Source organism: Planococcus citri, chromosome 5 (genome assembly GCF_950023065.1).
Source record: "Planococcus citri chromosome 5, ihPlaCitr1.1, whole genome shotgun sequence".
Taxonomy (NCBI): domain Eukaryota; kingdom Metazoa; phylum Arthropoda; class Insecta; order Hemiptera; family Pseudococcidae; genus Planococcus; species Planococcus citri.
The window spans coordinates 30,999,047-31,012,108 of record NC_088681.1 but is presented as its reverse complement, the minus strand read 5'-3'; the positions used below and the strand labels follow the sequence as shown (position 1 = coordinate 31,012,108).

The following is a 13,062-nucleotide window of genomic DNA, read 5'->3' as shown; positions in this document are numbered from 1 at the left end:
ACGCTCGGTTGCGCATAAATTTTGATTCAAAATTTATGCGCAACCGAGCGTTGACGGACCATTCAAATTTAATCGGCTGTTGTAATAGTGGACCTAACTCTGTTAAATAATGTTGGACTTGAAATTTTAATTTTAATTCATGTGACACTAGACACAGTTTAATTTTATTAAAAAAATTGAACTTATTGCTTATTGAGCGTGGATGCTTGAATGGCGTGTGATCAAATTACTCTGGTTCAGCTACTGTTCTATCAATCGAATTTGATTTATGGTTATAATGAAGTTGATTTTGGTACTTCACTGAGAATTGAAGAAGCTGAAGTTCCCAATCATGGCCCTTAAAAAACTAGAATCAAAAGTCGAAATAAATGGGAGTAGGTATTCGATTTCGAATACGTTTGAATTGGAAAAATTTGGAATGCAAAGCAGCTGAATGTTGATGTTGAACACTGAACTGAACAGGGAATACAGGGATGAACAGAAAGATCAAACTGATGAAACTACTGAAAGAATTGCCTTGCTGGCAAGTGCCCAAGTGGCAAGACAAGAGAAGACAAGTCGAGTCGAGAATCTAATCTTTCACTTTTCTTGCTTATTTAAAAAAATAATAATAAATTCCGTTTCGTTCCGGTTTCGGGTTCGTAACGTAATTGCACTTGCTCCTCAATAATTCAAATGGCATCCGAAAGATGTTTAATTAGCAAAAATTTTCTCCAGCGCATTTTCCATGCCACGGATGCCTCCAAAACTTTTCTGTTTAGTTATTATTATTTTTCCGAAGTTATTTGAAAATTTCTCATAATTTTTTATCATCTCTAGAATCATCTGTTTGAAAGTTCTTTAATTAGGGAATAATTACAAAATATCAAGGATTTCGAAAGGTTACTTTCATCTATGGATGACGCTTTGTGCGTAAACTCTTTAACCGACAGCTTGGTTTATCTCATATTATCCCAAGCCACTAGTCAAGATGCAAATATTCTCAAGCCAGCGGAACAAAAATTACGCGAATGGGAAACTGATAAAGGATTTTACACCTCACTTTGCGTAAGTACACTTGTAACAGCTTACTCAGCTTCGTTCAAGTTTTCATTCATATGTGTAAATTGTTCTACAGAAAGTGTTGGCGAACCATGAAGTCGACGTACCTGTCCGATGGTTAGCCACTGTTTGTCTGAAAAACGGAGTGGACAAATACTGGAGGAAAACTGCTCCCAAGTAAGTGTCTCAATAATGTATTGCATTCCTAATTGAGTCATTAATTTGGTGTCTTGGTTGCAGTGCTATTTCTGAGGATGAAAGAAGCATAATCAAAACCGAATTGATGAAATGTTTCGATGAACCAGTGGACGCTGTTGCATTTCAGTTGGCTGTTATTATGGCGAAAATTGCGAGGTATTTGTATTATTGTGGTACAATATCTGTATAGCTGGTTGTGAAACTAACGTATTTGTAAATTTTCAGACTGGATTGGCCGAAAGAATGGCCTGAACTGATTAATATTCTCATAGACAATATAAAATGCAACGATAACGAAGTTAGAAGACGCAGATCATTGTTGATTTTGTGTCACGTTGTTAAAATATTATCCACAAAACGCTTGATCGGCGATAAGAAATTATTCTGCGATTTATCAGCTCAACTTTTTCCTATCATGTATCAATTTTGGAACTTCTGTATTGATACGATCGTTTTTAAAGTACGTAATTATTCGAAAAAAGAGAATAATTTGTGACATAAAGCGTAAACTAATCGAAGTTTTTTATTGTAGAATCCTGAGCAGAAAAAAGAAATTGGATTCAGATTTGATTTGGAAATGCTGCAATTAACCACTAAAATTTTATTAAAATTGACCGTTTACGGTTTCAATAAACCTTACCAATGTCCCGAAACAATTAATTTTATCGCTTCAATATTTGAAAGAATCAAGACAATATTACAATTAAGTACGTGGATCTGATTTAATGTTGAATAATTACTAAGTACCTAACTGAAGATATAAAGAAAATTATTCCTTACTGTTCGATTTCAGGATTAGCTTTGGGTACTACGGACGAAAGGTGTATGGTGTTGGTTGAAAAAATATCGTTGACGATGGTGAAAATTTTATCCTCTGTGTTGGAACATCATCCTTTCTCGTACGCTGATTTTGTACAAATTACTTTCCAATACTGTTTTTTCTATTGTTTTACTGCAGAAGGCAACGCCTTGGTTTTTGAAACGATACTGATTCGCTGGTTGAATCTGTTGAAAGCTATATTACTATGTCAAGAGTATAAATTTCCAGAAAGTGGCGATCTTGATGAAAGTCAGTGTTATTTTTTACAAGCGTAATTTTATCGTTGTCATTTTTTAAATTATTTGATTATTTTCACAGGGCCCAAAGAATTAGCTGCAAAAGTGACAATCGCCAAAATGGCCAAAAGCAAGTTTTTTACTCCGGTGATTGCGCACGAAATTTGCTACAAATTAATTAACGAATATTTTATATTGACTGAGAAAGATTTAACTGCTTGGGATGCGGATCCAGAAGCATATGGTAAATATCTTTTCCGCTAATCAAATTTTATTCCCCTTGTAGCACTAACTTTAATTTTATCTCGATTTCAGCTGCAGAAGAACTCGGAGAATGTTGGAAGTATAATCTCAAAGTAGGTATTTTTTTCTAAGTAGTGCATCGAATAATATTTGACCAGTTTGAGAAGTTCTGTTACTATTTCAGCCATGCACCGAGAGTTTATTTTTAACATTCCTGAACCAATTCAGAGACATTATTATTCCGATCGTCGTACGAATAATCGAAAGCAATAAATCGTCTCCAAACCCGGACGACATGGCTGCTATTCTGAAAAAAGACGCTGTTTATAACGTGTTTGGACTTTCGGTGTTTGAATTATTTGACGAAGTACGATTCTAATATTTTAAATACCTTTTTCACATTTCAGTCATTACAATCCGATGTAAAATTTGCAGATAGACTTTGATAAATGGTTTTCCGAAGTACTAATACCCGAATTACACGTCAAGAGTCCTAATTATAGAATATTACGTCGCCGTATAGCTTGGCTGATTGGACGATGGACCGGTGTAAAATTATCTACCGAATTGAGACCGTTACTTTATACAGAAATCATCAACATGATGGATCCATCAGAAGACATGGCCGTTCGTTTAACCGTCGCTAATACTATCAAACAATCCATAGACGATTTCGAATTCCGTAGCGATGTGTTTCTCGAACATATTCCTCGTTGCTTCCAATTACTTTATTCTTTGCTGGAGCAAAGTAAAGAATGCGAAACCAAAGTAAATCAGTACAATCTCCTTTCTTTTCCAATTGAAAATTCTGCGAAAGTATTCATGTCTTTTGAATTAATTCACAGATGCAGATCCTTAACGTTTTATCTTTCATTATCGAACGAGTTGGTTGGGATATAGCTCCGTTTTTTAGTTCTCTAGTCAATTATTTGCCATTATTATGGGAGCATTCCAGCGATCATAATATGCTTCGATGTGCGATTGTATCGGTTCTGACTCAAATTGTCAAAGTATGATTTTTTATTTTGGCCTAATTTTGCATTTTTCTCTATGCAGTGTTTGTTGAAATGGAAAATGTTTCATAGGGTCTCGGAGATCAATGTTTCACCTTGGAGAAATTCGTGATTCTTGTCGTTGAATGCAGTCTTGATACTAAACAAGAAGGTCACGTGTATTTACTAGAAGATGGATTATCTTTATTCAACGCTTTCCTTGAGAACGTCAACTCCGGCGATGAAATATTTAGATTATTGTCGTATTTGCCTATTTTAATCGGTAAGTGAATTTTATCGCGCATTTGTTTGAAAGTATAAAATTATTATTTTTTTGTATTGCAATGCAGAAAAATCTACCGAACATCTGAGGGTGATTTTGAATATAATGACTGCTGCGGTGCTTCTGAATCCGGATATTTTTCTAAGGGTAAGGTATTTCTTGTTTTTGTGATGATAGAAATCAATTATACATATGTATTCATTAATTTCTTGGGTTTTTGATAGGATTATGGCCCGTGTATTGCAAAAACGTTGATCGAATTGATACCAGATACGAAAGCTGAAGGCATTACGTTGATTTTGGGATTTTTTGAAACTTTGATCAAAATCCGACCTTACCACTGTGTCGAATTGGCTCAGAGTGTATTGCAAGATTCTCTAATGTAAGTCTTTCTGTTATCTAATTGATCTATTTTTGAAAGTAATCAGATGAAAAATCTGTAACTTGGATTAAATCTGGTATTCAATTTTCTGAATTGTAATTATTTGCATTTTTCGCTAATTTCTGTTGTCATCTCGCTAATGTCGGTTTTGTTTTGTTTTTTTCAGAAATATCAACACTAGTGACGATAAACCGACAGTTTTTTCATTAAGATTTTCCATCATGGCGCGAATCATTTTGTTCTCAAACGAATTATTCGCCCAGGTAGCTTCAACTTTTTTTCAAAATTAATCATAATAATAATATGTGTAAAACAACTTTTTAAATTTTTGGGAAATCCTTCGTAGATCATTGAAAACACTTGTGGCACTCATAACATCAGTCGAGACATGCTTTTTTCATCATTCTTCGACGCTTGGCTTCGTAAAATGGAAAACATATGGCCTCCAGAACGCAGAAAACTCTTAGGATTGGCTTTACTCAATTTGCTAACAGCTGGCTCAAAGTACAAAACTCAATTTTTAAAGTAATTTTAATATTTGAACGAATTAATATTAAAATCGTATTCTTTTCCAGCATTATTCTAAATCGATTCAGCCTCATAATTAATGCAGCTGTCGAGGTCCTAAATGACGTTCTTATCGGCGAAGACGATGGAGTTTGGGTCGAGTAAGTATACTCCCCATTTTACTCCCTCTTTGATGTAAAATTAAAAATTCCCTTATTAAAATTACAATTTCCTTCCCTAGTTCATTATTGATGACCGAATCCAATCTCAGCAGCAGTAACTCGGAAGAAAAAGAATACAAAACAGAGCACGATTTACGACTCAACGATTTAACTCTCACCGATCCTATCCACACTGTAGATTTTAGTTGGTATTTTCAGAGTCAGGTATGCTTTTACATTATGTTGTCTTACTCAAATTTTCAATCAATTCATTTCATCGATTCTGTAATTTCATCTTTATTCTTTTTTTCAGCTGGAAAAATTACGTAACCAGGTGGGAGATGTGAATTTTCAACAGTTAATGGATACAGTTACCCAAGAGAGCATACAGCAATTGAAAATGTACATTAAAACTTGATGAATTTTTGTAATTCGCTTATGTATTTGATAATTATTTATTTTTTTACGTTTATAAACTTGTTACGCTTTTTCGAACATCTTGTAAGCATTTACCTTTGTACTTTCGACGTACGAATCGTTTCTATACCTCCCTTCTCCATTTTTTATTATATGAACTATTTACAATTGTTACGTAAATTATATTCGTAATTCGTAAACATGTACTAGACTTGTCAGAGAAATTAGTATTATGAATTTCATTAATAATATCGTTTTTTTGATCAAATTACATTCAAAAGGCTGAAAATGGCATCATGCAAGAATATTCTGTGGAAAATGGGATCCAAGGTTGGGTTGTAGGAGGGAGAGGGGATTGCGATGAGTATTTTCGGACAAAAAATCCTCTTCGCTGAAAGACGTCCCGACCTCTTCATCTTGATTTTTTCAGACAATTTTTGTGAACTTTAGTTCTATTTTTCATTTTCTGATTTTTTATCAAGCGCATTTCAATTTTGAGTAAAATATTCAGGAAATTTAAAAAACACAAGACCAAAAATCGTGAAAAAGACCACTCTTGTACTCATGAAAAAAAAGCTACAAAAAAGATGACATTTTATTTAAAAATTATATTTTGTTTGAGTTAATCACTTAACACTTAATTGGTAGAAGAAAAATCACGTCAGAAAAGAAAATTCCAGTTACATCATTATCAAAGATCATCTGGGACTTCCTCATCTATATTTTGAAGCATTCGTTGCAAAATAAGAAGTCGAGTTTGGAAAATCAACTGCAATAATTTTTCAGTTCAAGCCTTGGTACAATATTCATCGATATGAGTTCTTGAAATAGTAATTTACACGAATAAGGCATCTTAATGTGAGCCACGGAAGAACTACTTTTACACGTGTTGCACCTGAAATTGAAAAAGAATCGGTTACGGTATTGAATTCAAAAATGTTTGCAACAGTTTAGTAAGAAAAAAAGAGTTACTTACCATTGAGAATAAGCGAATAATCCGCATACACTGCAAACGTCTACTTCTATCGCATCACTAGATACCATCAGTCTTTCAATTAGCAACATGCTAAAAAAATTTTAATGAAAAAAATTGATTAAAAAATTTACTCGTACAGAGAATCGATAAATGTCAAGAAAAATCCAAGTACCTGGCGCCATAACTAATTAAACAATCTCGTTCCATTTCGCCAAGACGTAGACCACCTTCACGACTTCTACCTTCTGTTGGTTGTCTGGTTAAAATGACTCGAGGACCACGAGAACGGGCGTGCATTTTATCTTGGACCATGTGTTTGAGCTTTTGATAAAATACCTAAAAAAGACAATGGATTAGAAGAGAAATTCCAAGTGAAAAGTTCAAGAAAAGTACATTTCGTTTTCAGTTCAAATCTACTAATACGACATTATTCTTAGGGAAAAAAGTCTACAGGAACAGACGTTGCCTCTGATTGTGAATTTTTCGATTTTTGATGAATTTTTAAAAATCAGGCTCGTGTCAAAAATGAGAAAAAAAATTCCAACTTCACCAAATTAATCTAGAAAGCTGCAGTTTCCATATTCGAAACGGTTTCGAACCGTTTGGGCAGTTCTGGGTTCTGGAGCCTTCGGCGTATTTTTGAATTTCAAATTCCATAATCAGCTTTAAGTGAAATTTTATTGAAAAAATTGACCAAAAAAACACTATTTTTTAATGAAGAAATTTCAAAAAAAATTTCAGCTCGATTTATATTCCCTTCTAAGTAAACAGATTTCTGCTGAAATTTCATCAAAAAAGAGAGCCAAAAATGCAAAAAAAAAAACAGTTTCTTCATAAAGTAAAAATCAATTAAAAATCTTACCGGTCCAGAGTAAATATAGGCTTGCAATGGTTCCCCGGTGAGACCCGAGTAGAATACATCTTTACCCAAATAATTAAACCCATTGGAAGCCAATTCTTCACAGACATCTTCTACTTTAGATCCTTCAAAAGCTAAAAAAAACACAAAACTAACTGGTCTTAATTACGCTATTCAATAAACAATTCATTCGTTTTATACATTACAATCAATAAATTACCTGTGCCATCGTGGAATTTTCCATTCAACAAGCCAGCTTTACCGGCCAATAATTCGATTAATTTACCAATGGTCATTCTAGAAGGAAACCCATGAGGGTTCATGATGATATCAGGACAAATACCGCTTTCATTGAACGGCATATCTTCTTGATTGACGATATAACCTAAGAACAAACGGTCGATGATATTTTTATTAGCAACATGTACGCGAATAAGAGGTAGAAAAACAATAAAAATGATAACAACAACATGGCAAAAAACATAAGATCAATTGATTAGTACTGGACGTCATTCAGCTGTACCAGTTTTACTTCTGAGGTATAAATTTTGTATGAAATTTTTAGTTTTGCTAATCATCGAAGGCAGCATAACGATTCTGGTTAAATTCATGTCCATTTTAACGAGATGAATTAATTTCAATATGTTATCGATTACAAAATATCCGCAATCGGTGGTGTTTCCTTGTTGCTCGCTGTACACGTCGGTCATCTGCCAGGCGTCGAAATACTCGCATATTTTCTGAGCCAACTCGTAAGCGACTTTATAATTAGTATTGCGCATCGAGTCGAAATGATACAAATGTTCGGATTTGGTATCGAGCACGGCCAACGACCAATGACTGCTGTGGTCGCAGCGTCTGCTGTCGTTTAGCACGAAAAACACATACCGGTAACTTTTCGCCGCCAAAGGATCCAAAAACAAAGGTACATGTTTAACTTTAGCGAAAAGGATACATTGCGTTATGCACGGATTAATGAACAGCATATCCGAGTAGAACGACTGCAGTACGTTGATGACGGTCGTGATGACGTCGTCGTCCAGCATATTAAGCTTCCAGTCGACAGCTTGGTACATTAACTCGGGCATCTCCAAGCTGGATAGGTAGTTCATATCGTCGGCATAACACGAATATCCGCTATATTGACTATCATTCGTCGGTGTTTCGTTTTCGTCAAATTTCAATCTAACCGAACGACGATAAATTGGCAAAGTACGGTTACCGTATTCGTCACTGACCGTCAAGTCAAGCACGATCGGTTCTTCCGATTTGGGAGGCGTTTGGTGGTGGAAAATTTTGCCGTTGTTTTGACGTTCTACGCTGGATGAAACGTCCATCGAAGCGTTTCTATCTTTCAGTTCGTCTGTCTCGGTGTTACGCTTCTTGTCGTCGGCTCCGTTCATCTTGTATTTTGTTCCCTTGGCTCGAATAAAAGCTCGCGCCTTTTCGTTGACGTTGTTACTAGACGAATTGCTCGTAAATCAGACTACGTAGCAAATTATATTACCATGGATTTTATATTTTTAAACAATACATAAGCTCACCTATTACACCCTTTTGACCGTGTCTGCTACTGAATTTATCGCCTATTTCGGGTCTTCGAGTTTGTCTTAAGAGTAATTTCACTAAATGCGATTCGTCCTCCGTTGACGTAATCATAACTTTATCGATGTAACTAGGAACTGGAGTTTTGTACAGGACGGGTACTTCTTTGTAATCGGCTACAGGTTGACCGGGTGGTCCGTCTCGATTGTTTACCGTAGGAATTGCCTTATTTATCAGGGCCTGAAGCGAATAAACATAATCAGATGGACGAATAATACAGTATGAGGGTTGAAAATCGACGACTACTTGCCTGACGTTCGTGAACTAATTCGCCTACTGCGGCTATACCGTCGCATTCCAAGATTCGATGCTTGTATATGGGTTGTTCGGGATTACCGTCCATTTTTACTCCTAATATACGATCGGCTGTTCGATTCGGGTATTTTTTGATCGCACATTTCGCATTTCTGTAGACTTGGCAACGTCCAAAACCTGCCAACATTAAAAAAATTATTATTTGGGAAAATCTATTCAGAAATTTCATTCAAAAATTTTGAATCATTTTTTTAAAATGATCATTGTGAAAAAGTTTAAAATACCAACCTCTGTCTAAAGAAGCTTTATTAATAATTAACGCATCCTCGATATCATAACCAGAATAACTCATCACAGCCACAATAGCATTCTGCCCTCCGGGTAACTTATCAAAATTCACTAAATCTATTGTTTTCGTCTTGACCATAGGTACTTGAGGATAAATCATATTATACATCAATGTATCCAGTCGATTGATCTGATTATAACTGAACACACCTGTAAAAAAATCACAAGGATGAGAAATGATACGAAGAAAAATTTTCTCTATCGTGAAGGAAACTAACTCATGGTTTGTTTGCCCATAGCACATTGATAAGTGTTTCTGGGCGATTGGTTATGATGCGGATACGGAATGAGACCAGCACAGACTCCGAGTAATGTAAAAGGAGCTATTTCGAGATGCGTAGTATCTGGTTCGATTTCATCTTCGTTGATCGCAATTAAACTATCGTTTTCTTCGTTCACGTCCAAAAATTCAATCAATCCTGCAAGAAGAAGAGATATTGCTTTTCTTTGTTTTGATCAATTTTTCATACAAAAAATATTAATTACCTGATCGAACGAAATCTTCGAATGTTTTCTTTTTAGCTTTTAGTTCTTCAATGTGCTGTTCGGTGACTAAGGAATGCCCATTTGAAACAATTATATAAGGTCTAGCAAAAAAAGTTTTCGATTAGTAAAACGATAACGAAGATAAGAAAACAGAGTTGAGGAGATATTACCTGCAAAGGCGACCACCATCGCTACTAATACAAATATTACGTTGATCATGGTTCGCATAAATTGAAATAAAACTCGAGATCTTTCCAAATCGACGCAGTAAACGAAATACGTTTACGATATACTGCCATCTTTCCGTTACTCCGATAATATTACCTGAATTTTTAAATCAACAATTACAATACTATCGATAGTAAATTTCTTTCAATATGAAAAAAAATTTGTTTACCGTTTAAAAATACAACGTATACGTTCGGACGATGAATTTCATCACCGGAAAAAGTAATGATATCTTCGACTCCTAAATTATAAGCTACTTCGATTATAGGATCTTCATCGACTTCGGTTGTAATATGGGTCATGAGAGCGAGATTTTTTACAAGACCACATGCCTAAAAAAATACAAAATTTATAATCCCTTTCGAAAGTAAATAATATACTTTTTGGAAGAATTGCAATCACCTCTCCTTCGGGTGTATCGGATGGACACAGCATACCCCACTGAGAAGGTTGCAAAGAACGAGGACCGGAAACTTTACGTGTTTTTTCAAACTGAGAATTCACTCTGGTCATCATTCCTAAGGCGGAAATAAACGATAATCTGGATAGTACTTGCGTCACACCATGACGTTCCATTTTGAATCTTTTGATGGTCCAGTTACCCTGTTGATAGGCCAATTGTTAATTATAGTGTTCTTTAAATTATAATCTCGATGTTTGAGTACTCACAGTTTGAATAGCGTTTACTAAAACATTGGTAATGGTGTCCGCTTTCATAAATCTCACAACATCGAAAGGGTTGGTCTTTACTTTCGGAATGTATTTGTCAGCTGTCATTTTCAACTGGAACAGAAAGTATAAATTTAAGTATAAGTACTAAACTGACTACCTCTTGACTTGCTTTTTCTCTAAAAAAAATATCTCACATCATTATTGAAACGTTTGAAAGCATCTTCAAACATCAACGAGAGTAACGATCCAGCCAATTCTAAACGTTTGTTTCCATAATAATCACGATCATCGATCATCGTGGGATCCTCTTCTGCTTGTATCAATTTCCGAATCATAATAGCTAAAAACCAGCCTTTTCTACGGAAATTGAATTCTTCAACCTGAAAATAAAAAATGATAGGTGAATTTTTTCTTCGAAGAGTAATCATAGCCTACAGATTACCAAAGTACGAAATAATGATTTACCGATATATGTGAAAGTATAGTACTTAATACGAATTCTCTGGCTTCATCTAGAGCTGTTTTCACTTTAGCTGATGGATGGGTGAACCTCTTTACGCGAAGTTTTTTACCTATGAATCTTTCAAAACGTAAATAATTATTGACGAGTCATTCATTAGTGAAAGTATAATAAAAAGTACTAACTGTAAAGCTTGGTTTTGGGACATTATACCCAAAGTAGAGCATTCGTGAAGAGAAGAAGCTAATTTGTATAATATATTAGATTCGGTACCGATCATCTGCATTATTTGCTGGTCACTTACGAACCCCATTGCTTTGAATACTACGGTAACTAAGACATCCTAAAACATGGACATGATCTCAATAAAACATAACCTCGACATTTTCCAAAAATGATCAACGTGAAGAAATATATTGAATTACTAACATCTTGTAAAGCGTTGTGAGAAACGTAATATTTTCCTTTCTTGATGACGATACTCGTTCGAGATTTTTTATCGTGAGAACTACTTCGAACTTGACAAAACATTCCTCCTCGAGCATCTTTATCGATCAGAATTCGATTTCTAGATAATTGTTCTTGAATTAAAATAACCTGTAAAATGAGAAGATTCAAGTAACACTTTGAAATTATCTTCGAGTATTTTTCTACACCCTGTATTACCTTTTCAGTTCCACGAATGATAAAATAACCACCAGGATCGTGAGGACATTCTTTTAACTCAGCTAATTCATCGTCTGATTTACCATACAACACACAATTTGAACTTCTTAACATGAGTGGCATTCTGAAATTCATTATTTACGGTATTAGATCGTCGAAAATATGGAAAAAATATAAATATAATGCAAATACAAACCTTCCTATTAGTAAATCACTACGACATACTCGACTTGAGCCTCGTATGTATTCAATATCTACTTTGATAGGAGCCGAATACGTGATATCTCTCAGTCGGCATTCTTGAGGACAGGTTGATCTTGTCATATTGAAACCTTCTTCGATTTCTGGTTTTCCAACAGAAACCTTCAGGTATCTGAAAATGAAATGTTCCATGAAATGTTTTCATTCCACGAACGGTATGACAAATAATAACGAATGAGTTTACTTCACATAGAAGAGAGGGTCGACGTCGCATGTTACTCTGTCGTTGGATTGCACGATTTTCTTGATATCGACGTTGATGAAATAATTGAACGAGTCGATGTGCTGTTTCACTAGCCCTTTGACATCCAAAAATGAGGGCACTAGTTTCCATTTGTCCTGTAACAATCATTTCAGCGAAAAAAATTATCAATTGTACTGATCATGAGTATGAAACTGTATCATGCTTTCAACTGCCACAACTGGGACTTTATCGTCGGAGCTATGAATAATTAGTACAATTACTGAAGCTGTAGATCTACAAACTTCTCTCGAATAAAATACGTAGAAAAATTCTTCGACATTTTCAAATAAATGTGTTTTTTTCATACCTCGACAATCTTCGATTTCTTCGGCTCCGCTGAGCTCACCATGTTTTCCAATTGCGTAGACACAGATTAAACTAAATGAACGTAATACAGTGCCACGAAATCATTATTTTAAATAAAATTCTGACGAAAATTCATGTAAAAGCGACGAAATATTAGAGAATTTCCTCAAAAATTGAATGAAAACCCGCTGAAAAATCTTACGAAATTTTCTCAAAAAATGAGCACACTTTACTTTTTTGGCTTTTCAAAATAAATGTTTGTACAGATTCTTTTCATTTTTCAAAATTCATTTTCAAATTTTTTACTAATAATCGGACAAAAAATTCAGTTATTCACATTATTTTGAGTTTTTGAAACTCTAAAATTGTATAAAAATACATAAATTATCCTCAGTATGCTGTAAATTTTAAAATAA

At 34.7% G+C, this 13,062-nt stretch overlaps 3 protein-coding genes across 3 annotated transcripts; 1 reads left to right on the top strand and 2 right to left on the bottom strand.

Annotated features, from left to right (window-relative positions):
* The first annotated feature begins 766 nt into the window (after positions 1-766).
* Positions 767-5,548, top strand: Impbeta11 (importin beta11). The gene is made up of 19 exons (XM_065366226.1): positions 767-1,047; positions 1,118-1,218; positions 1,282-1,395; positions 1,465-1,699; positions 1,772-1,946; positions 2,033-2,308; positions 2,378-2,539; positions 2,611-2,651; positions 2,723-2,905; positions 2,974-3,306; positions 3,384-3,548; positions 3,624-3,813; positions 3,881-3,960; positions 4,038-4,195; positions 4,362-4,458; positions 4,542-4,699; positions 4,771-4,863; positions 4,944-5,088; positions 5,177-5,548. The coding sequence occupies exons 1-19, from the start codon at positions 895-897 to the stop codon at positions 5,279-5,281; spliced, it is 2,964 nt and encodes a 987-aa protein (XP_065222298.1). The 5' UTR covers positions 767-894; the 3' UTR covers positions 5,282-5,548.
* A 309-nt stretch (positions 5,549-5,857) lies between these two features.
* On the bottom strand, positions 5,858-12,849 carry RpIII128 (RNA polymerase III subunit RpIII128). Its single transcript, XM_065366225.1, has 22 exons — positions 12,648-12,849; positions 12,281-12,435; positions 12,032-12,208; positions 11,836-11,959; positions 11,599-11,766; positions 11,355-11,512; positions 11,175-11,289; positions 10,904-11,089; positions 10,707-10,820; positions 10,440-10,640; positions 10,207-10,369; positions 9,980-10,133; positions 9,810-9,910; positions 9,542-9,742; positions 9,264-9,473; positions 8,971-9,152; positions 8,660-8,900; positions 7,336-7,500; positions 7,119-7,249; positions 6,429-6,592; positions 6,257-6,346; positions 5,858-6,175 (listed from the first exon to the last, which is right to left on the bottom strand). The coding sequence occupies exons 1-22, from the start codon at positions 12,687-12,689 to the stop codon at positions 6,046-6,048; spliced, it is 3,372 nt and encodes a 1,123-aa protein (XP_065222297.1). The 5' UTR covers positions 12,690-12,849; the 3' UTR covers positions 5,858-6,045.
* On the bottom strand, positions 7,510-8,653 carry LOC135846886 (sentrin-specific protease 8-like). Its single transcript, XM_065366233.1, has one exon. The coding sequence runs from the start codon at positions 8,516-8,518 to the stop codon at positions 7,625-7,627; it is 894 nt and encodes a 297-aa protein (XP_065222305.1). The 5' UTR covers positions 8,519-8,653; the 3' UTR covers positions 7,510-7,624.
* Positions 12,850-13,062: the final 213 nt, after the last annotated feature.